Source organism: Mustelus asterias, unplaced genomic scaffold (assembly GCF_964213995.1).
Source record: "Mustelus asterias unplaced genomic scaffold, sMusAst1.hap1.1 HAP1_SCAFFOLD_282, whole genome shotgun sequence".
NCBI lineage: Eukaryota > Metazoa > Chordata > Chondrichthyes > Carcharhiniformes > Triakidae > Mustelus > Mustelus asterias.
In genome coordinates, this window is record NW_027590247.1 from 259,782 (window position 1) to 281,760 (window position 21,979).

A 21,979-nucleotide genomic window follows, 5' to 3' on the forward strand; every position below is an offset into this window, starting at 1 on the left:
TTTGCACATTCTCCTCGTGTCTGCGTGGGTTTCCTCCGGGTGCTCCGGTTTCCTCCCACAGTCCAAAGGTGTGCGGGTTAGGTTGATTGGCCATGCTAAAATTGCCCCTTAGTGTCCTGGGATGCGTAGATTAGAGGGATTAGCGGGTAAAATATGTAGGGATATGGGGGTAGGGCCTGGGTGGGATTGTGGTCAGTGCAGACTCGATGGGCCGAATGGCCTCTTTCTGTACTGTAGGGTTTCTATGATTTCAATGATTTCTATGATCAGGTGAGTGGGATTTCAGTTCACAAACAGGACATATAAAGACACAAACTCAATTTACAAAATAATGGTTGGAATGCGAATCTTTACAGGTAATCAAGTCTTAAAGGTACAGACAATGTGAGTGGAGAGAGGGTTAAGCACAGGTCAAAGAGATGTGTGTTGTCTCCGGCCAGGACAGTTAGCGAGATTTTACAAGCCTAGGCAAGTCGTGGGGGTTACAGATAGTGTGACATGTCACTATCATGTTCTTTCTGTGCAAAAGTACACTTAGTCATTTGCTGCATCCATGGGAATGTCCTGAAGAGGCTTGATAATGAGTGCATGTGATTTTGCAAGACCTTTTGAAGGACATACACTTTAGTAATGGTTGATGCTCAGACTAAGAGGCCGGAGATCACTGTGATGAAATCTACTTCATCAGAGAGGGCTATCAAGAATCCAGGAGAAGTATTGAGTTATTTTGGATTCCCTCAACAACTGGTAAGCGACAATGGACCTCAATTTGTCTCACAAGAAATCAAAAGTTTCTTACAAGAGACTAGAATTCTTCTCTGTTCCAACGAAAACAACCCAAGCCTACCCAGCCTGTCTTTATAACTTAAATGTTCCATTCCAGGCAGCCCAGGCTTGAGCAAAATAACCCTTTTTGGGTGACAATCGTTGACAACGGTTGTGAATCCTCAGCCACCCCCACTTGCAGATATGCTTGGGAAAGATCCATCTTAGTGATTTTTCTTCCCCTAGCCAGGCCACTAAATTTGATTTGATCTGATTTATTGTCACATGTATTAGTATACAGTGAAAAGTATTGTTTCTTGCGCGCTATATAGACAAAGCACACCATTCATAGAGAAGAAAAGGAGAGAGTGCAGAATGTAGTGTTACAGTCATAGCAAGGGTGTAGAGAAAGATCAACTTAATGCGAGCTAAGTCCATTCAAAAGTCTGATGGCAGCAGGAAAGAAGCTGTTCTTGAGTCAGTTGGTGCACGATCTCAGACTTTTGTATCTTTTTCCTGACAAAAGAAGTAAAACAATCCCCAATGAGGAGTAACGGATACTGTTCCACACATGGCTTCACAATGATTTTCAAGACCCCACAGTCTCACAGATCCATTGTTTTCATGACCAGGACTATGGGCGTGGCTCACTCACTTGTGGCCACTGGTTCCAAGACCCCAATTCGGCCTCCAATTTGGGTCTAATTGCATATGGTACTGGCCAGGCTTTCATGCTCCTGGGGCCAGCTCTCGGTTTTAATCGTATATCCGCCTTCGCTTCTTTCATTTCCCCAGGGTTCCACTGACAATTGGGATTAGCTTAGGGACTTAAAACAAAAGGGCGGCATGGACAAGTTGGGCTGAAGGGCCTGTTTCCATGCTGTAAACCATGCTCTGAGTTCATGGTTAGTAAGTTTACAAATGACACCAAGATTGGTGGCGCAGTGGACAGTGAAGAAAATTATCTCCAATTGCAATGGGATCTTGATCAATTGGGCCAGTGGGCTGACGAATGGCAGATGGAGTTTAATTTAGACAAATGCGAGGTGATGCATTTTGGTAGATTGAACCAGGGCAGGACTTACTCAGTTAATGGTAGGGCTTTGAGGAGAGTTACAGAACAAAGAGATCTAAGAGTACATGTTTATAGCTCCTTGAAAGTGGAGTCACAGGTGGACAGAGTGGTGAAGAAAGCATTCGGCATGCTTGGTTTCATCGGTCAGAACATTGAATATAGGAGTTGGGACGTCTTGTTGAAGTTGTACAAGACATTGGTAAAGCCACACTTGGAATACTGTGTGCAATTCTGGTCACCCTATTATAGAAAGGATATTATTAAACTAGAAAGAGTGCAGAAAAGATTTACTCGGATGCTACCGGGACTTGATAGCTTGAGTTATAAGGAGAGGCTGGATAGACTGGGACTTTTTTCTCTGGAGGCTGAGGGGTGATCTTATAGAGGTCTATAAAATAATGAGGGGCACAGATCAGCGAGATAGTCAATATCTTTTCCCAAAGGTAGGGGAGTCTAAAACTAGAGGGCATAGGTTTAAGGTGAGCGGGGAGAGATACAAAAGTGTCCAGAGGGGCAATTTCTTCACACAAAGGGCGGTGAGTGTCTGGAACAAGCTGCTGGTATCTTCCCAATACCTCGTCCAGGCCCGAACAGGCTTCTGTGAGTCTGTTTACTACTTCACAATTTTGTCCCAATTTCTTCATCCAAGCTCTTCCAAACAATGCAGGGTAATTCCCTTCTATGGTGTACAAGGGGATATCTGCACTGGCCCCTCAGCTATACCATGGTGGATACATAACCCTTCAAAGGCACCACCTGATCCGGATATGTTCTCAGAACAATATTCGCGGATTTCACGGGAAGGTGATTTAGTTTCTCTTTATATATGGACTCTGGAATCAATGACACTGCAACCCCCATGTCCACTTCCATCCTCACCATCTTCCCTTCCAGTTTGGACTCTGCCCAAAACCGTTCTGCATCACCATGGACTGACAGCACATTCAGTTTAAATTTCAATCTCTCCGTCAGCTCCCTTTCATCTGCGGATCCTGCCGATTCCTTGTGCCCTTCAACAGTGGCTACTCGACATTTCCTCCTGGTTGTGGGGCCCAGTCGCTTCTGTTTCTGGGACCCTGATGCTCTAGAATTGCAGGCAAAGTGACCTGTTCTTCCGCAGCTCTAACATTGAGCTCCTCTCATCCAGCCACTGTTCTCTGTGTGGCCCTTTTTACCACACTGACAACTCTCCTCGGCCTTCGATTGCTTTCCTGGGCATCTACCATCTTGTATACTGTTGCTCTGATGCCTAAGTGTGAGGCTTCTGTGGCAGCCCGTTCCATGGATACCGCTATCTCACAACTTTTTTTGAAATCTAATCGCTCCTCCGTCAATAACCTTCGCCTAATTTCTTCCTGCAGTAACCCACAAACAAGACAATCCTGCAGTGCTTCTTGTGGGAAAGATCCAAAATCACTAAATTCTGCCAAGCTTTTGAGCACCATAAAAAATTTAATAATGTTTACACCCTCCAGTTGGTCCCACTTGTAAAACCTGGCCCATTCTGCAATTTGCATCCTTATGGCCTAAAGTGTCCCGTCCATAACTTGCACAATTCCATGAATTGTTTATCAGCTGGTTTCTCTTGCTGCAGTATATTCCTTAGAGCTCCAAAGGTTTTACGCCCCACTCTGCTCGAGGATAGTGGAACAACAAGGTTATCTTCAATCTTGTTCGAGTAATAAAATACTGAATCTCTCTCTGTAATCAAAATCTACCTGACAATGCGGCACTCCCTCGGCACTGACCCTCTGACAGTGCAGTACTCCCTCAGTACTGACCCTCTGACAGTGCGGCACTCCCTCAGCACTGACCCTCTGACAGTGCAGTACTCCCTCAGTACTGACCCTCAGACACTGCGGCACTCCCTCAGTACTGACCCTCTGACAGTGCTGCACTCCCTCAGTACTGACCCTCTGACAGTGCGGCACTCTCTCAGTACTGACCCTCCCACAGTGCAGCACTCCCTCAGTACTGACCTTCTGACAGTGCTGCACTCCCTCAGTACTGACCCTCTGATAGTGCAGCACTCCCTCAGTACTGACCCTCTGACAGTGCGGCACTCCCTCAGCACTGACCCTCTGACAGTGCTGCACTCCCTCAGTGCTGACCCTCTGACAGTGCGGCACTCCTTCAGTCCTGACCCTCTGACAGTGCAGCACTCCCTCAGTCCTGACCCTCTGACAGTGAGGAACTCCCTCAGTACTGACCCTCTGACAGTGAGGAACTCCCTCAGTCCTGACCCTCTGACAGTGCAGCACTCCCTCAGCACTGACCCTCTGACAGTGAGGAACTCCCTCAGTACTGACCCTCTGACAGTGCGGCACTCCCTCAGCACTGACCCTCTGATAGTGCGGCATTCCCTCAGCACTGACCCGCTGATAATGCGGCACTCTCTCAGTACTGACCCTCTGACAGTGCGGCACTCCCTCAGCACTGACCCTCTGACAGTACTACACTCCCTCAGCACTGACCCTCTGACAGTGCGGCACTCCCTCAGTACTGACCCTCTGACAGTGCGGCACTCCCTCAGTACTGACCCACTGACAGTGCGGCACTCCCTCAGTACTGACCCTCTGATAGTGCGGCACTCTCTCAGTACTGACCCTCTGACAGTGCGGCACTCCCTCAGCACTGACCCTCTGACAGTACTACACTCCCTCAGCACTGACCCTCTGACAGTGCGGCACTCCCTCAGTACTGACCATCTGACAGTGCGGCACTCCCTCAGTACTGACCCACTGACAGTGCGGCACTCCCTCAGTACTGACCCTCTGATAGTGCGGCACTCCCTCAGTACTGACTCACTGACAGTGCAGCACTCCCTCAGTACTGATCCTCTGATAGTGTAGCACGATTTGATGTAGCTATGTTCTGAAGTCCTGGGGTAAAATTTGAAGATACAAATCTGAGAGTCAGGCAGATTTTACTGGTTGTTCTCAGTTCCTCCCCCTGTATCTTACTGGCTGTTTATTTAACGATGGGAGTGGGAGGGGCCCAAACCAATAAAGGCAGCAAGCAGACAGAGTGACGATCTCATTGCTGCCTTGTGGAACAAGTAAAGACAGGATATTGTGAGAGACGGTAGGTGCTGTTCAGCAAACAAGGTGTGGCAGGGGAAGGGTTCAGTTTTTCTGCTCTAACTTTTTAGTTGTGGTTCTGAAATTAGTGCTGGGTAGGTTTTTTTTGAAAACAATAATATTTCCAGGAAGCAAAGTGAAGATTGTCTCTTATTTAATGAGTAGTGTTTGAAAGGTGTTTGGATCTGTGCTGTTGTGTCTGTATTAATTTTTTTTCCTTTTTTTGTTGTTCAGTCAGCTCCTGTAGATTTTAAGCCATGGCTGATGATGATGTTGCAGCTCTGGTGGTTGACAATGGATCTGGGATGTGTAAGGCTGGCTTTGCAGGAGATGATGCCCCCAGGGCTGTGTTCCCCTCCATCGTGGGACGGCCCCGTCACCAGGTGAGCCCTAAAACTATTTGGAAGGTTGTTGAATCCTGTTGCTGTTGGGAGGCATCTGGGTGTTGGAGTTGACTCTTGTAACTGAAATGTTCTCCTGTTTCAGCTTCCTCTTTTCAACAGTTTGTGGTTTGTGCTGTTTTTTGCTTCATGCAAAAATATGAATATGGAGCAGCAACAAATCACCTGACCCCTCGAGTCTGCTTTGCTGTTCAATAAGATCATGGCTGATCTGATTGTACCTTCGAACTTCATTCCTGCCTCCCCGATAATCTTTCACCCCCTTGTCAATCAAGAATCTATCTTGCTCTGCTGTAAAAACATCCAAAGACTCTGCTTCCACTGCCTTTTGAGGAAGTAGAGTTCGAGACTCACGGCCCTCTGAGAAAAGAATTCTCCTCATCTGTCTTAAATAAGCAATCCCTTATTTTTAAACAGTGACCTGACTTTGTGGCTTTAATTTATTTTTTGCTTTTTAAATTACCAAAATATATTTGATAAAATGACCAGCGTGCTGCAGTAGTATTCAGGTTATCTATGTACCCTATGCTGCACTCCTGAGGTGCTTCAGTATAGTCAGAAACATTACAAACATTTTAAATTGAGCCTTACAGATGGTGTGAAGGTTAAGTTGTCTACACAGTTCAACTTGCACTCCCTGATCTTTCCATACAGTTGTGATACTGGTATTATTCACTGTTCTATGTTCAATGTTCTAATTTTTAAACATTTGTTGGTTCCTATTGTTGCAGTTGGGGTTCAGTGTGACCCTTTGCTGTGTTACCTGTTGAGTCATTGAAGCGTTTTGAATTGGATTTAACAGATTGTTTCCCATGGTTGAGGGGTGGTTAAGAGTGTGGAGGGTTAGTTGATATGAAGCTGCATTGTTTTAAAGAATCAAATTAGTGATTTTACTGCCTGATTGGTGGAGATAGATTTAACTGTAGCTTTCAGAATGTTATTAAATAGGAACCTAAAGAACAAACTCGGCAATGCTGTCTTGATGTGGTAGAGTATTCTGATTTATAGCAGATTTGAATCAGAGGCAGTAAAATTGAGCTTTGTGATGAGGACTGAGTTAAACTGTGTGGGATGGGTCAGGCTATACCTGGGCAGCTCCTGCAGCTGTAGTTCAGCCCATGAGTTTGCTCCTCCCCTGAGAATTCTTCTTTTGATTCTGTACACTTTAATCCTGTTTTAACCCTGTAATTACCAGATTGACATACATGCCAGATTAGGAACAGGAGGAAGGTATTCAGCCCCTTGAACTTCTTCATTAGATCATAGTTGAGTTATATCTTAAACCCAATTAACTTGTTTTATACCACCCTTGTGCAACAAAATGTATTGATTTCATGAAATTCCCAATTGCCCCCATCCCCATGTCAACATCAATAGTTTTTCAGGAGCTTGTCAGAGCTCCTCCACACCATTTTGCTCCTGCCCCTCCACTGCCCGCCCACAGCCAACAGAGGAAACAGCTTCTCTGTATTTACCTGAGACAATCCAGCCCTTGTTGAATTGCTGCAATACCTCAAGGTCTCTCTTTCCCCCCCCCCCCCCCCCCCCCCCGTCTGCCCTGCAATCTCCCTCCATAAGAATTTCCAGTTTCATTAACCTTGCCAACCTGATCAAATATCAGTCGTGTTGCTATGTTTGTGATAGCTCATTGCATCCAACTCGTTGTGTGCTTTTTCACTGCTGATGAATTAAGGTGTCTGCTACAGTATTCTAAGGTTGACTCATTTGGCTGCAGTATTGAGAAGGCTGTTTGCGGTCCTGATCCAGAGACACCATTAGCCAACTCATCTTTGGGGTGAGATGTTGGAAAAAGTTTATGCAATGCCAAGTAATCTTCCATCAATTGAAATTGATCTGAGTGTCTCATTATTTCCCCTTTCCTGTCCTTCAGATGGTCAGTACACCACTGAACTCTCCGCTCAGAACATGCATTCAGATCCTGGATTAGGTTTCTGATCATTGACTTGTCCTATCAAAAGAGCTGAGAAGAACAAACTGCAATACTCTGGAATCTGGCTGCTCAAATATATCCATGTGGTGTTAAGACCCAGGCCAGAAACTCCAAGGTGTTTGTAATGTTAGCCTAGACCCTATGTTTCACATTTGATTTTGGCATTGGTGAGCATAAGGTGCTCCTCCAGGTATGATTTCAAGTGACCCATCATAAACAGATCTGTCCTGATCAATTGAATCCATCCTATTTCCTCACCAATATTCAATCATCCCAACACTCAATACCAAACACCACTTGGGCTGCCACCTTTCTTGTTGATATCATTCCCACACTTGCCCCAAACAGCATTGATGGTAAAATAGTCTCTAGAATGCAGTTCTCAAAGAAAGCACAAGAATAGTTTTTCCTTCATGATATGTGGGTATTGTTGGCCAGGCCAGCATTTATTATCTTTCAGAAGGTGGTGGTGAGCTGCCTACTTGAACCGCTGCAGTTCCTGAGGTGTAGGTACATGCACCTGCTGTCAGGTAGGCAATTCTAGGATTTTGACCCAGGGACAGTGAAGGTAAACTTCCAGGTGGTGGTGATCCCATATGCCTGCTGTCTTACCTTCTTAATGATAACGGTTGTGTATTTGGAAGGTGCTGTTGAAAGCTGCTTGATGTGTTGCTGCCACTGTGCCTGGGTGGTGGCAGGAGTGAATGTTTGTGGGTGGGGTTCCAATGAAGTGGGCTGCTTTGTCCTGGAAGGTGTTGAGATTTGGGTGTTGTTGGAGCTGCACTCATTCAGCCAAGTGGAGAGTATTTCATTACACTTCTGGCTTGTGCCTTGTAGATGGTGTGCAGGCTTTAGAATCGGGAGATGCTTTACTCACAGGATTCCTAGCCTCTGACCTGCTCTTATAGACACTATATGTATGGCTAGTCCAGAACCATTTCTGGTCAGTGATAATCCCTAGGATATCCTAATGCATATTATAACTAATTGATACATTTGAAGTATAGTTACTGTTGTAATCTTTACAAAAATATGGAATCCATTTTTATCAATGATTCACTGTTCTGAGGCCCCCTCAGTGTCACCAACGTAAGCCCTCATCTTGGCATACTCAGCTGTTGGTACAAAACCCAACCAGTCAATAGGAAATCCCTGATAATGTTTAGTCTCTGTCTTTGCCTGTGGTTTGTGATTAAATCCTTTTTTTATTCCCCATTCTAGGGAGTGATGGTTGGAATGGGTCAGAAAGACAGTTACGTTGGTGATGAAGCTCAGAGCAAGAGAGGCATTCTGACCCTGAAGTACCCAATCGAGCATGGGATTGTGACCAACTGGGATGACATGGAGAAGATCTGGCACCACACCTTCTACAATGAACTGCGGGTGGCCCCAGAGGAGCACCCTGTTCTCCTCACAGAGGCACCTCTCAACCCCAAAGCCAACCGGGAGAAGATGACCCAAATCATGTTTGAGACCTTCAACACACCAGCCATGTATGTTGCCATTCAGGCTGTGTTGTCCTTGTATGCCTCTGGCCGTACAACTGGCATTGTGTTAGATTCTGGTGATGGTGTTTCCCACACTGTGCCAATCTATGAAGGATATGCCTTGCCTCATGCCATCCTGAGGTTAGATCTGGCTGGCCGGGATCTCACTGACTATGCAATGAAGATCCTGACTGAACGTGGCTACTCCTTCACTACCACAGCTGAGAGGGAGATTGTACGTGACATCAAGGAGAAACTTGCCTACGTGGCCCTTGATTTTGAATCTGAGATGCAGACAGCCAGCACCTCTTCATCCTTGGAGAAAAGTTATGAGCTCCCTGATGGTCAAGTCATTACCATTGGTAATGAGCGTTTCAGGTGCCCAGAAGCCCTTTTCCAACCATCCTTCCTTGGGATGGAATCTCAAGGGATCCATGAGACCTGTTTCAGTAGCATCATGAAATGTGATGTAGATATCAGGAAGGATCTGTATGCCAACATTGTCTTGTCTGGTGGGACCACCATGTTCCCAGGTATTGCTGATCGGATGCAGAAGGAAATCACAGCCTTGGCTCCGAGCACAATGAAGATAAAGATCATTGCTCCACCTGAGAGAAAGTATTCAGTGTGGATCGGAGGCTCCATCTTGGCTTCACTCTCCACCTTCCAGCAAATGTGGATCAGTAAGCAGGAGTATGATGAGTCTGGCCCCTCCATAGTCCATCGCAAGTGTTTCTAACTTGCTGCGTGGCTCCATACTTGCCCAGGCCCTGTCCACTGGCAATGTGACACGCAGCCTCTTGTACTCAATTTTGCATATTGTGCATAATGCCATTCCACCCCTTTTCCTGCCAAATTCCAGTTCAAGCTGCTTTCCTTTAAATTGAATAAAGTCAGTGAGATGAAATTATACAAATGCCCAAGAGGGGTTTTGTTTTGAAGGAGCATCGCTCATTTTTTTTGTTTTTGAGGCCACAAAGTTTATTCCAATTTCCCTTCTGAAAGGCTTTACTGCTACAACTGCAAGCTTTCATGTCAGTGTTTTAATTTCAACTATTCTGAAATAAAGATGATTTGTTAAATCATGTTGTTTATTTTTTAGTCAAAAGTAAGGCTGGCATTAAATTCCCCTAGTCGCCACAATCCGGTGCCTGTTCAGGTCAATGCACCAAATCAGCACATCTTTCACTGAGGGTTTAAACCCAGAATCAATTTCCAATTCATAAGGTACCATCTCAGCAGAAGTGGCAATGTTGAGATGTTGTAGTTTCCAGTAAATAAAAAGGGGGTAACCTAGTCATGGTAATGACTGAATAATAAGACACACAGGTTGGTGGTGGAAGGCTGTCTGAGTTGCTGGAAGCCAGTGTCCAGTGGTGTACCACAAGGATCAGTGTTGGGTCCCAAATGGTTCTGTACATAAATGATCTAGATGAGAATGTGGGGGAATGACAATTTGCAGATGACACCAAGATGAATAGACTGGTTAATAGTGAAGAAGATTGTAAATTACAGAAGAAATAGATGGGTTGGTCAGAGCAGTGGCAGATGGTATGCAATCCTGGTAAGTATGAGGTGATGCCCTTTCAAAGATTAACAAGACAAAGGAGTGTTTAATTAATGGCAGGCCACTCGGAAGCTCACAGGACCAGATGCATTTTGGAGTACTTATTTACAGATCCTGAAGGTATCAGAGCAAGTCATAAAATCATGCAGCACAGACGAGGCCCTTCAGTCCATTGAGTCTGCACTGACACATTAGAAGCACCTGAACTCCACCTAGTCCCATCTGTCAGCACCTGCCCCATAGCCCTGAATGTTGGGTTTATGTCACACTATCGGTAACCCCCACAGCTTGCCTCCTGGACTTGCAGAATCTCACTGGCTGTCCTGTCTGGAGACAATACACATCTCTTTAACCTATGCCTAATGCTCCCTCCACTCACATTGTCTGTATCTTTAAGACTTGACGAGCTGTAAAGATCCGCATTCTAATCAGTATTCTGTAACTTGATTTTGTGTCTCTGTGTGCCTTGTTTGTGAGCAGATTTCCACTCCATCTGACGAAGGAGCAGGGCTCCGAAAGCTAATGGCATTTGCTACCAAATAAACCTGTTGGACTTTAACCTGGTGTTGTTAAAACTCTTACTGTGTTCTGCCAGTCAGCCAATCCTCAATCTATGCCAGGACCTTACCCGTAACATCATAGGCACTTAATTTATTTAACAGTCTCCATGTGGCACCTTGTCAAAGGCCTTCTGGAAATCTAATTAAATCACGTCCACTGGTTCTCCTTTATCTAACTTCCTTGTTACCTCCTCAAAGAACTCTAACAGATTTGTCAGACATGACCTCCCCTTGATGAAGCCGTGCTGTCTCAGTCCTATTTTATCATGCACTTCCAAGTACTCCGTGATCTTATCTTTAATAATGGACTCTAAAATCTTGCCAATGACCAAAGTTAAGCTAACCAGCCTATAATTTCCTGTCTGCTGCCTCCCTCCCTTCTGAAACAGCAATGTTACATTTGCTACTTTCCAATCCTCTGGTACCCTCCCTGCCTCCAGTGATTCCTGAAAGATCACCACCAATGTCTCCATAATTTCCTCAGCTATCTCTTTTAGAACCCTGGAGTGTAGACCATCCAGTCCAGGTGATTTATCCACTTTCAGACCTTTCAGTTTCCCTAGAACCTTCTCCTTCGTGATAGCCACTACACTCACCTGTGCCCCTGATTCTCCTGGAGCTCTGGCATCCCACTGGTGTCTTTCACCGTCAAGACTGATGCAAAGTAACTATTCAGTTCCTCTGCCTTTGCTTTGTTTCCTATTATTACTTCTCCAGTCTCATTTTCCAGTGGTCCAATGTCTATTTTTGCCTCTCTCTTATCTTTTATATATTGAAGAAAGCTCTTGCTATCTTCTTTTATAGTACTAGCTAGCTTACACTCATATTTCATCCTCTTCCCCCTTATTGCTTTTTTAGTTGTCCTCTGCTCGTTTTTAAAGGCTTCCCAATCCCCTGGCTTCTCACTAATCCTTGCCCTTTGTATGCTTTTTCTTTTGATTTTATGCTGTCCTTGACTTCCCTCATCAGCCATGGATGCTTCATCCTCACCTTAGCATGTTTCCTCTTCCTTGGGATGAATTTCTGTTGTGCCTCCCGAATAACCCCCAAAAACCCCTGCCATTGCTGTTCCACTGTCTTCCCTGCTAAGCTCCCTTTCCAATCAACTCTGGCCAGCTCCTCCCTCATGTCTTTCATTGTAATACCGTTACATGTGATTCCAGCTTCTCCCTCTCAAACTGCAGGGTAAATTCTATCATATTGTGGTCACTGCTCCCTAAGGGTTCCTTCACCTTAAGTTCCCAAATCAAGTCTGCCTCATTACACATCAGCAAATCCAGAATTGCCTGCTCCCTCGTAGGCTCTGTCACAAGCTGCTCCAAAAATACCATCTCTTAGACATTCCACAAATTCCTTTTCTTGGGATTCACTACCTACCTGATTTTCCCAGTCCACCTGCATATTGAAGTTCCCCATGATTATTGTAATATTATGTTTTATATGCCTTTTCTATCTCCTGATTTATTTTCTGCCCTACATCCTGACTACTGCTAGGGCGCCTGTACATAACTCCCATCAGGGTCTTTTTACCTTTGCGATTCCTCAACTCTATCCACAGAGATTCTTTGCCTTCTGATCCTATATCGCTTCTTGCTATCAATTTAACTTCATCCCTTACTAACAATGCAACCCCACTCATCTTTGCCCATCTGCCTGTCCTTCCGATAGGACACATATCCTTGGATATTAAGATCCCAGCCTTGATCCCTTTGCAGCCACGTCTCTGTGATGCCCACAACATCGTACTGGCCAATTTCAATGTGTGCAACAAGCTCATTTACCTTGTTCCGTCTACTGTGCGCATTTAGGTACAACACCCTCAGACCTGCATTGACCACCTCCTTTCTCATACTTGTCACCTTTTTTGCTCTGCCTGAGGTTAGATTCCTGCCACCTTCTATACTCTCTGTTCTATTATGTGGTCTGGAAACTTTACTAACCTCTCCTGAGCCCTCGCTCCTTTAACTAGTTGAAAGTCCTCATCATTAACCTGCACTTCTACCCTCTCCTTCAACTTTGATTTTCTAATTCTCCAAACAACTGAACCCTCCTCCACACTATTTAGTTTAAAGCCCTATCTACCTCCCTAGTTGTATGATTCGCCAGGAATCTGGTCACAGCATAATTCAGATGAAGACCGTCCCATCGGAACAGGTCCCTTCTTCCCCAATACTGGCGCCAATGTCCCATGAATTCAAACTCATTCCTCCCACACCAATCTTTGAGCCACACATTTACCTCTCTTGAAACTTAATACAGCTGCACTCCCTCTGACTTGTTTGTTTTGCTGTATAATTCTTTGCCCTTATTCTCCTAACAATGTGTGTCCCCCTCTCCCTGCGAAATTAGTTTAAACTCCTCCCAACAGCACCAGCAAAATGTCCCGCAAGGATGTTAATCCTGTTCTGGTTCAGATGTAGACCATCCCTCTTGTACAGGTCTCATCTTCCCCAGAAATGGTCCCAGTGATCCAGAAATCTAAAACCCTCCTGCCTGCACCAACTCTTAAGCCTCACATTCATCTGCACTATCCTCCTATTTATAGAAATCATAGAAACCCTACAGTGCAGAAAGAGGCCATCTGGCCCATCGAGTCTGCACCGACCACAATCCTACTCAGGCCCTACCCCCATATCCCTACACATTTACCTGCTAATCCCTCTAACCTATGCATCTCAGGACATGAAGGGGCAATTTTAGCATAGCCAATCAACCTAACCTGCACATTTTTGGACTGTGGGAGGAAACCGGAGCACCCGGAGGAAACCCACGCAGACACGAGGAGAATGTGCAAACTCCACACAGACAGTGACCCAAGCTGGGAATCGAACCCAGGTCCCTGGAGCTGTGAAGCAGCAGTGCTAACCACTGTGCTACCGCGCCGCCCCTGTAAGAAGTTTCACAACGCCAGGTTAAAGTCCAACAGGTTTATTTGGAATCACGAGCTTTTGGAGCGCTGCTCCTTCCTCAGGTGAGTGAAGGAAGGAGCAGCGCTCCGAAAGCTCATGACTCCAAATCATCACTCCTATTTCTGTGCTTGCTAGCATGTGGCACTAGGAGTAATCCCAAGATTACAACTCGCGAGGTCTTGCTTTTTAGTCTACTGTCTAATTCCCTGAATTCTTAATGCAAGACCTCATCCCTCTTTCCATCTGTGTCATTGGTACCAACATGTACCATGACCTCTGCTTTATCACCTTCCCCCTTCAGAATGCTCTGCAGCCATTCAGTGACCTCCCTAGCACCAGGGAGGCAACATACCATCCTGGAGTCACGTTGACGGCCACAGTAGCGCATATCTGTACCCCTGACTATAGAATCCCTATCACTATTGCTCTGCCTTTCTTCCCCATCTCCTGTTCAGACAGGCTACTTCTGGTGCCAGAAGTTTGGCTCTGTCTGCACTCCCTGGAGGAATCAGCAACCTCCAAAATGGAATACCAATTAGACCCCAGGGGACTCCTGAACTACCTGTCTACACCTCTTGGACTGCCTGGTTGTCACCCATTCCCTTCCTTCCTCAAGTCCCTTAGCTGCAGTGTGACCACCTCCCTAAATGTGCTATTCACAATGCTCTCAGACTCACGGATGCTCCAGTGTCTCCAGCCGCCATTCAAGCTCTGAAACTCAAGCTTCCCGGAGCTGCAGCTGGACACACTTCTTGCACACATGCTGGCCCCAGCCACTGGAAATGTGCCGAGTCTCCCACATAGAGCAAGAAGAGCAACCCACAGCTTCCAGCTCTCTGCCATGACTAAACTCTTTAAGTTTAAAAACTTCAGAAGATTTTAAAAAGAAATAAAGTAAAGAGGATCAGAAGGACCTTGGGGTCCGGGTCCATAGGACTCTGAAATCGGCCCCACAGGTGGAGGAGGTGGTTAAGAGGGTGTATGGCGTGCTGGCCTTTATCAATCGAGGGATTGAGTTTAGGAGTCCGGGGATAATGATGCATAAGACCATAAGACCATAAGACATAGGAGCGGAAGTAAGGCCATTCGGCCCATCGAGTCCACTCCACCATTCAATCATGGTTGATTTCAACTCCATTTACCCGCTCTCTCCCCATAGCCCTTAATTCCTCGAGAAATCAAGAATTTATCAATTTCTGTCTTGAAGACGCTCAACGTCTCGGCCTCCACAGCCCTCTGTGGCAATGAATTCCACAGACCCACCACTCTCTGGCTGAAGAAATTTCTCCTCATCTCTGTTCTAAAGTGACTCCCTTTTATTCTAAGGCTGTGCCCCCGCGTCCTAGTCTCCCCTGTTAATGGAAACAACTTCCCTACGTCCATCCTATCTAAGCCGTTCATTATCTTGTAAGTTTCTATCAGATCTCCCCTCAACCTCCTAAACTCCAATGAATATAATCCCACGATCCTCAGACGTTCATCGTATGTCAGGCCTACCATTCCTGGGATCATCCGTGTGAATCTCCGCTGGACCCGCTCCAGTGCCAGTATGTCCTTCCTGAGGTGTGGGGCCCAAAATTGCTCACAGTACTCCAAATGGGGCCTAACCAGTGCTTTATAAAGCCTCAGAAGTACATCCCTGCTTTTGTATTCCAAGCCTCTTGAGATAAATGACAACATTACATTTGCTTTCTTAATTACGGACTCAACCTGCAAGTTTACCTTTAGAGAATCCTGGACTAGGACTCCCAAGTCCCTTTGAACTTTAGCATTATGAATTTTGTCACCGTTTAGAAAATAGTCCATGCCTCTATTCTTTTTTCCAAAGTGTACGACCTCGCACTTGCCCACGTTGAATTTCATCAGCCACTTCTTGGACCACTCTCCTAAACTGTCTAAATCTTTCTGCAGCCTCCCCACCTCCTCAATACTACCTGCCCCTCCACCTATCTTTGTATCATCGGCAAACTTGGCCAGAATGCTCCCAGTCCCGTCATCTAGATCGTTAATATATAAAGAGAACAGCTGTGGCCCCAACACTGAACCCTGCGGGACACCACTTGTCACCGGTTGCCATTCTGAGAAAGAACCTTTTATCCCAACTCTCTGCCTTCTGTCTGACAGCCAATCGTCAATCCATGTTAGTACCTTGCCTCGAATACCATGGGCCCTTATTTTACTCAGCAGTCTCCCGTGAGGCACCTTGTCAAAGGCCTTTTGGAAGTCAAGATAGATAACATCCATTGGCTCTCCTTGGTCTAACCTATTTGTTATCTCTTCAAAGAACTCTAACAGGTTTGTCAGGCACGACCTCCCCTTACTAAATCCATGCTGACTTGTCTTAATCCGACCCTGCACTTCCAAGAATTTAGAAATCTCATCCTTAACGATGGATTCTAGAATTTTGCCAACAACTGAGGTTAGGCTAATTGGCCTATAATTTTCCATCTTTTTTCTTGTTCCCTTCTTGAACAGTGGGGTTACAACAGCGATTTTCCAATCCTCTGGGACTTTCCCTGACTCCAGTGACTTTTGAAAGATCATAACTAACGCCTCCACTATTTCTTCAGCTTTATAAGACCCTCGTCAGACCCCACTTGGAGTACTGTGCTCAGTTTTGGTCACCTCACTATAGGAAGGATGTGGAAAAGATTGAAAGGGTGCAGAGGAGATTTACAAGGATGTTGCCTGGATTGAGTGGCATGCCTTATGAGGATAGGCTGAGGGAGCTCGGTCTTTTCTCCTTGGAGAGACAAAGGATGAGAGGAGACCTAATAGAGGTGTATAAGATGTTGAGAGGCATAGATCGAGTGGACTCTCAGAGGCTTTTTCCCAGAGTGGAAATGTCTGCTACGAGAGGACACAGGTTTAAGGTGCTGGGGGGTAGGTACAGGGGAGATGTTAGGGGTAAGTTTTTCACACAGAGGGTGGTGGGCGAGTGGAATTGGCTGCCGTCAGTGGTGGTGGAGGCGAACTCAATAGGGTCTTTTAAGAGACTCCTGGATGAGTACATGGGATTTAATGGGATTGAGGGCTATAGATAGGCCTAGAGGTGGGGATGTGATCGGCGCAACTTGTGGGCCGAAGGGCCTGTTTGTGCTGTGGCTTTCTATGTTCTATGTTCTATTAATAGGATGGAGGGTTATAGGAGATCTAGAAGGTAGGGATGTGTTCGGCACAACTTGTGGGCCGAAGGGCCTGTTTGTGCTGTAGTTTTTCTATGTTCTATGTTTCTAAATAATTCCCTCCCCTTGCCGAAACCAAGGAGTTTCAATTTAATATGGTTTGGAAATACCCACCAGATCACCAACAACCTGTCCTGCTCCCCCCATGCCGACACTATAGTTAAGAAAACCCACCAACGCCTCTACTTTCTCAGAAGACGAAGGAAATTTAGCATGTCAGCTACGACTCTCACCAGCTTTTACAGATGCACCATAGAAAGCATTTTTTTCTGGTTGTATCACAGCTTGGTATGGCTCCTGCTCTGTCCAAGACCGCAAGAAACTACAAAGAGTCGTGAATGTAGCCCAATCTGTCTACACTTCCCGCTGCCTCAGGAAAAGCAGCCAGTATAATCAAGGAGCCCACGCACCCCGGACATTCTCTCTTCCACCTTCTTCCGTCGGGCAAAGATACCAAAGTCTGAGGTCACGTACCAACCAACTCAAGAACAACTTCTTTCCTGCTGCCATCAGACTTTTGAATGGACCTCCCTCGTATTAAGTTGATCTTTCTCTACACCCTAACTATGACTGTAACACATTCTGTACCCTCTCGTTTCCTTCTCTATTTACAGTATGCTTTGTATAGCACGAAAGAAACAATACTTTTCACTGTATACTAGTGACAATAATAAATCAAATCAAATCAAATCAAAAACCTTTGATGTGGTACGTTATCAAGTGATAGAATCCATAGAAGAATACCTACAGTGCAGAAGGAGGTCTTTCAACCCATCGGGTCTGCATGACTGTCCAAAAGAGCATTTTACGCAGGCCCAACCCCCGCACTATTCCTCTAATCCTGTCCATTTACTCTAGTAAATCCTCTAACCTACCCATCTTTGACCACTGAGGGGCAATTTAGCATGGCCAATCCACCTAACCTGCACATCTTTGGACTGTGGGAGGAAACTGGTGCACCTGGAGGAAATCCATGCAGAAAGGGGGGAAAGTGCAAACTCCACACAGTCACCCAAGGCTGGAATCAAACCCAGGTCTCTGGCGCTGTGAGGCAGCAGTGCTGAACACTGTGCTGCCCTTCTGGAAATCTAAGAACAGTATACCCACCAATTCCCCTTTATCTACAGTGCATGTGACTCCTCCAAAGAACTCCAATAAATTGGTTAAACATGATTTCCCTCACAAAGCCATATTGACGAATGAGGGGAGATCTGATAGAAACATATAAAATTACGAAGGGAATAGATAAGATAGAAGCAGGGAAGTCATTTCCACTGGCAGATGAAACTAGAACTAGGGGGCATGGCCTCAAAATAAGAGGGAGCAGATTTAGGACGGAGTTGAGGAGGAACTTCTTCACACAAAGGGTTGTGAATTTGTGGAATTCCCTGCCCAGTGAAGCAGTTGAGGCTACCTCATTGAATGTTTTTAAGGCAAGGATAGATAGATTTTTGAACAGTAAAGGAATTAAGGGTTATGGTGAGTGGGCGGGTAAGTGGAGCTGAGTCCACGAAAAGATCAGCCATGATCTTATTGAATGGCGGGGCAGGCTCGAGGGGCCAGATGGCCTACTCCTGCTCCTAGTTCTTATGTTCTTATGTGCAGTTCTGATCACCACACTACCAGAAGGATTTGGAAGCTTTGGATAGAGAGTGCAAAGAAGGTTCACCAGAATGTTGCCTGGTCGCGAGGGTGTTGGCTATAAGGAGAGGTTGAATAAACTAGGATTGTTTTCACTGGAAAGACGGAGGCTGAGGGGAGAGCTGATTGAGGTCTGCAAAATTATGAGAGGCATAGACAGGGTGGATAGGCAGAGGCTTTTTTCCCAGGGAGGAAGTGTCAATTACAAGGGGGCACAGGTTCAAGGTGAGAGGGGGAACGTTTAAGGGAGATGTGCGGGGGAAGTTTTTCACACAGAGAGTGGTGGGTGCCTGGAACGCGCTGCCAGAGGAGGTGGTGGAAGCAGACACATTAGCAACATTTAAGAGGCATCTGGATGGGTCCATGAATAGGGAGGGAATAGAGGGATACGGACCGAGTAAGGGCAGAAGATTTTTTTTAGTTTAGTTAGGGCATCATGATTGGCACAGGCTGGGAGGGCTGAAGGGCCTGTTCCTGTGCTGTACTTTTCTTTGTTCTTTGATCTAACTATACCCACACTAAATAAGTTACCCAGTTAAGGCTATGAGGTAAGGAACTGTTTCTGTTTCCAAAGAGATCCTGAGGAATCTTCGGAGTCTGAGATCATTTAAGCAGAAATATAAGACATTGGGCCTGAGAACAGACCAGCAGCTTATATTCGCTGATGTGAACATTGATAGAAGCATAATAACATGTGAAGAAGTCAGCTTTAAGTGTTGTGAGCTGATGATTGGTCAACCAAAGTGTAATGGCATCCGAAGCACCACTCAAAGCTCACTCATCCCGAAAGAAGGAGTCAAGGGCTGGACTGACTCTTCCTCCCCCTGTCAGGAAGATGCTCAACACCTCAATGACCACCCCAACTTTTGCAAAAACTCCATTAGGGTTAAACACTGGTGTCATATCATCCTGGAACTGGGTGCTACCAAGAACAAATTGGTTGTTCTTGGCTCCTCCCCGAACCTCAATTGATTATTCTTGACTCCTCTTCCACTGCCTCGGAAAAGCAGCCAGCATTATCAAGGAAGCCACGCACCCCGGACATTTTCTCTTCCACCTTCTTCCGTCAGGAAGGAGACAGAAGTCTGAGAACACGTACCAATCGACTCAAAGACAGCCTTTACCCTGTTGCCATCAGACATTAGAATGGATTTACCTTATATCAAGTTGATCTTTCTCTATATCCTAGCTATGACTGCACCACTACATTCTGCACTTTCTCCTTTCCTTCTCTATGTACGATATGCTTTGTCTATATAGTGCGCCAGAAGCAATACTTTTCACTATATGCTAATACATGTGACAATAATAAATCAGATCAACTTGCTGAGTCTCAATTTATTTTTCTATTCATTTGTGGGACATGGGCATCGCTGGCTGGCCAGCATTTATTCCCCATCCCTAGCTGCCCCTTGAGAAGGTGGTGGTGATACAACTGAGTGGCTTTCAGAGGGCAGTTGAGAGTCAACCACATTGTTGTGGCATCACATGTAGGCCAGACCAGGTAAAGACGGCAGATTTCCTTCCCTAAAGGGCATTAGTGACCCAGATTCTTAATTCCAGATATTATTTTATTGAATTTAAATCCCACCATCTGCCGTGGCAGGGTTTGAACACAGGTCCCCAGAACATTAGCTGAGTTTCTCGATTAATAATCTAGCGATAATACCATTAGGCCATCACCTTCCCAAGATTATTCCACCTCACCTCACTCCACCTCATGATTATTCTTGGCTCCTCTTCATAGAACATAGAAAAGCTACAGCACAAACAGGCCCTTCGGCCCACAAGTTGCGCCGAACAATTTCCTTACCTTCTAGGCTCATCTATAACCCTCTATCTTACTAACCTCCATGAACCTATCCAAAAGTCTCTTAAAAGACTCAATCGAATCCGCTTCCACCACCACTACCGGCAGCCGATTCCATGCACCCATCACCCTCTGAGTGAAAAACTTACCCCTAACATCTCCTCTATACCTACTCCCCAGCACCCTAAACCTGTGGCCCCTCGTGACCACCATTTCAGCCCTGGTAACAGCCTCTGAGAATCCACTCTATCAATACCCCTCAACATCTTATACACATTTATCAGGTCACCTCTCATCCTTCGCCTCTCCAAGGAGAATAGACCCAGCTCTCTCAACCTATCCTCATAAGGCATACCACTTAATCCCGGCAACATTCTCGTAAATCTCCTCTGCACCCATTCTATGGCTTCCACATCCTTTCTGTAATGAGGCGACCAGAACTGGGCACAGTACTCCAGGTGGCGTCTGACCAGGGTCCTATACAACTGCAGCATTATCTCCCGATTTCTAAACACAATTCCTCTATTGATGAAGGCCAGTATTCCATACGCCTTCTTAACCACAGCCTCTACCTGCGACGCCGCTTTGAGCGTCCTATAAACCCGGACCCCAAGATCCCTCTGTTCTTCTACACTGCCAAGCGTCTTACCCTTAATATTATATTCTTCCATCCTATTCGACCTGCCAAAATGAACCACCACACACTTATCTGGGTTGAAGTCCATCTGCCACTTCTCCGCCCAGTCTTGCATCTTATCTATGTCTCGTTGCAACTGCTGACATCCCTCTACACTATCCACAACACCTCCAACCTTTGTGTCATCAGCAAACTTGCCAACCCATCCTTCCACTTCCTCATCCAGGTCATTTATAAAAATCACAAAGAGCAAGGGTCCCAGAACAGATCCCTGGGGCACCCCACTGGTGACCGACCTCCGCTCTGAAAAAGACCCATCTACAACCACTCTTTGCCTTCTGTGGGCAAGCCAGTTCTGAATCCACAAAGCAACGTCCCCTTGTATCCCATGCCCCTTCACTTTCTCCATAAGCCTTGCATGGGGCACCTTATCAAACGCCTTACTGAAATCCATATAAACCACATCTACCGCTCTTCCCCCATCTAAGTGTCTAGTCACATCTTCAAAAAACTCAGACTCGTAAGGCATGATCTGCTTCGGACAAAGCCGTGCTGGCTACTTCTGATCATACTATTCCTTTCCAAATGTTCATAAATCCTGCCTCTCAGGATCTTCTCCATCAACTTACCTACCACTGAGGTTAGACTCACCGGTCTATAATTTGCTGGGCTATCTCTTCTCCCTTTCTTGAATAACGGAACCACATCCGCCATTCTCCAATCCTCCGGAACCTCTCCCGTCTCCATTGACGACGCAAAGATCATCGCCAGAGGATCAGCAATCTCTTCCCTCGCCTCCCACAGTAACCTGGGGTACATCCCATCCGGTCCCGGCGATTTATCTAACTTGATGCTTTTCAACAGCTCCAACACATCCTCTTTCCTAATGCCCACGTGCTCAATCTTCTCAG

The 21,979-nt window shown here is 45.9% G+C and overlaps 1 protein-coding gene across 3 annotated transcripts; it reads left to right on the forward strand.

The window, feature by feature from the left end:
- Positions 1 to 4,837: 4,837 nt before the first annotated feature.
- On the forward strand, positions 4,838 to 9,841 carry LOC144486065 (actin-2-like). Of its 3 annotated transcripts, none has more exons than XM_078204171.1 (3): positions 4,838 to 4,924; positions 5,155 to 5,303; positions 8,494 to 9,841. In XM_078204171.1, exons 2-3 carry the CDS (start codon positions 5,178 to 5,180, stop codon positions 9,496 to 9,498), a joined length of 1,131 nt encoding a protein of 376 aa, XP_078060297.1. In that variant the 5' UTR covers positions 4,838 to 4,924; positions 5,155 to 5,177; the 3' UTR covers positions 9,499 to 9,841. The 3 variants fall into 3 exon arrangements, with proteins under 3 accessions (XP_078060297.1, XP_078060298.1, XP_078060299.1); XM_078204172.1 differs by having other exon boundaries at positions 4,853 to 4,947; XM_078204173.1 differs by having other exon boundaries at positions 4,891 to 5,015.
- The last annotated feature ends 12,138 nt before the right edge of the window (positions 9,842 to 21,979 follow it).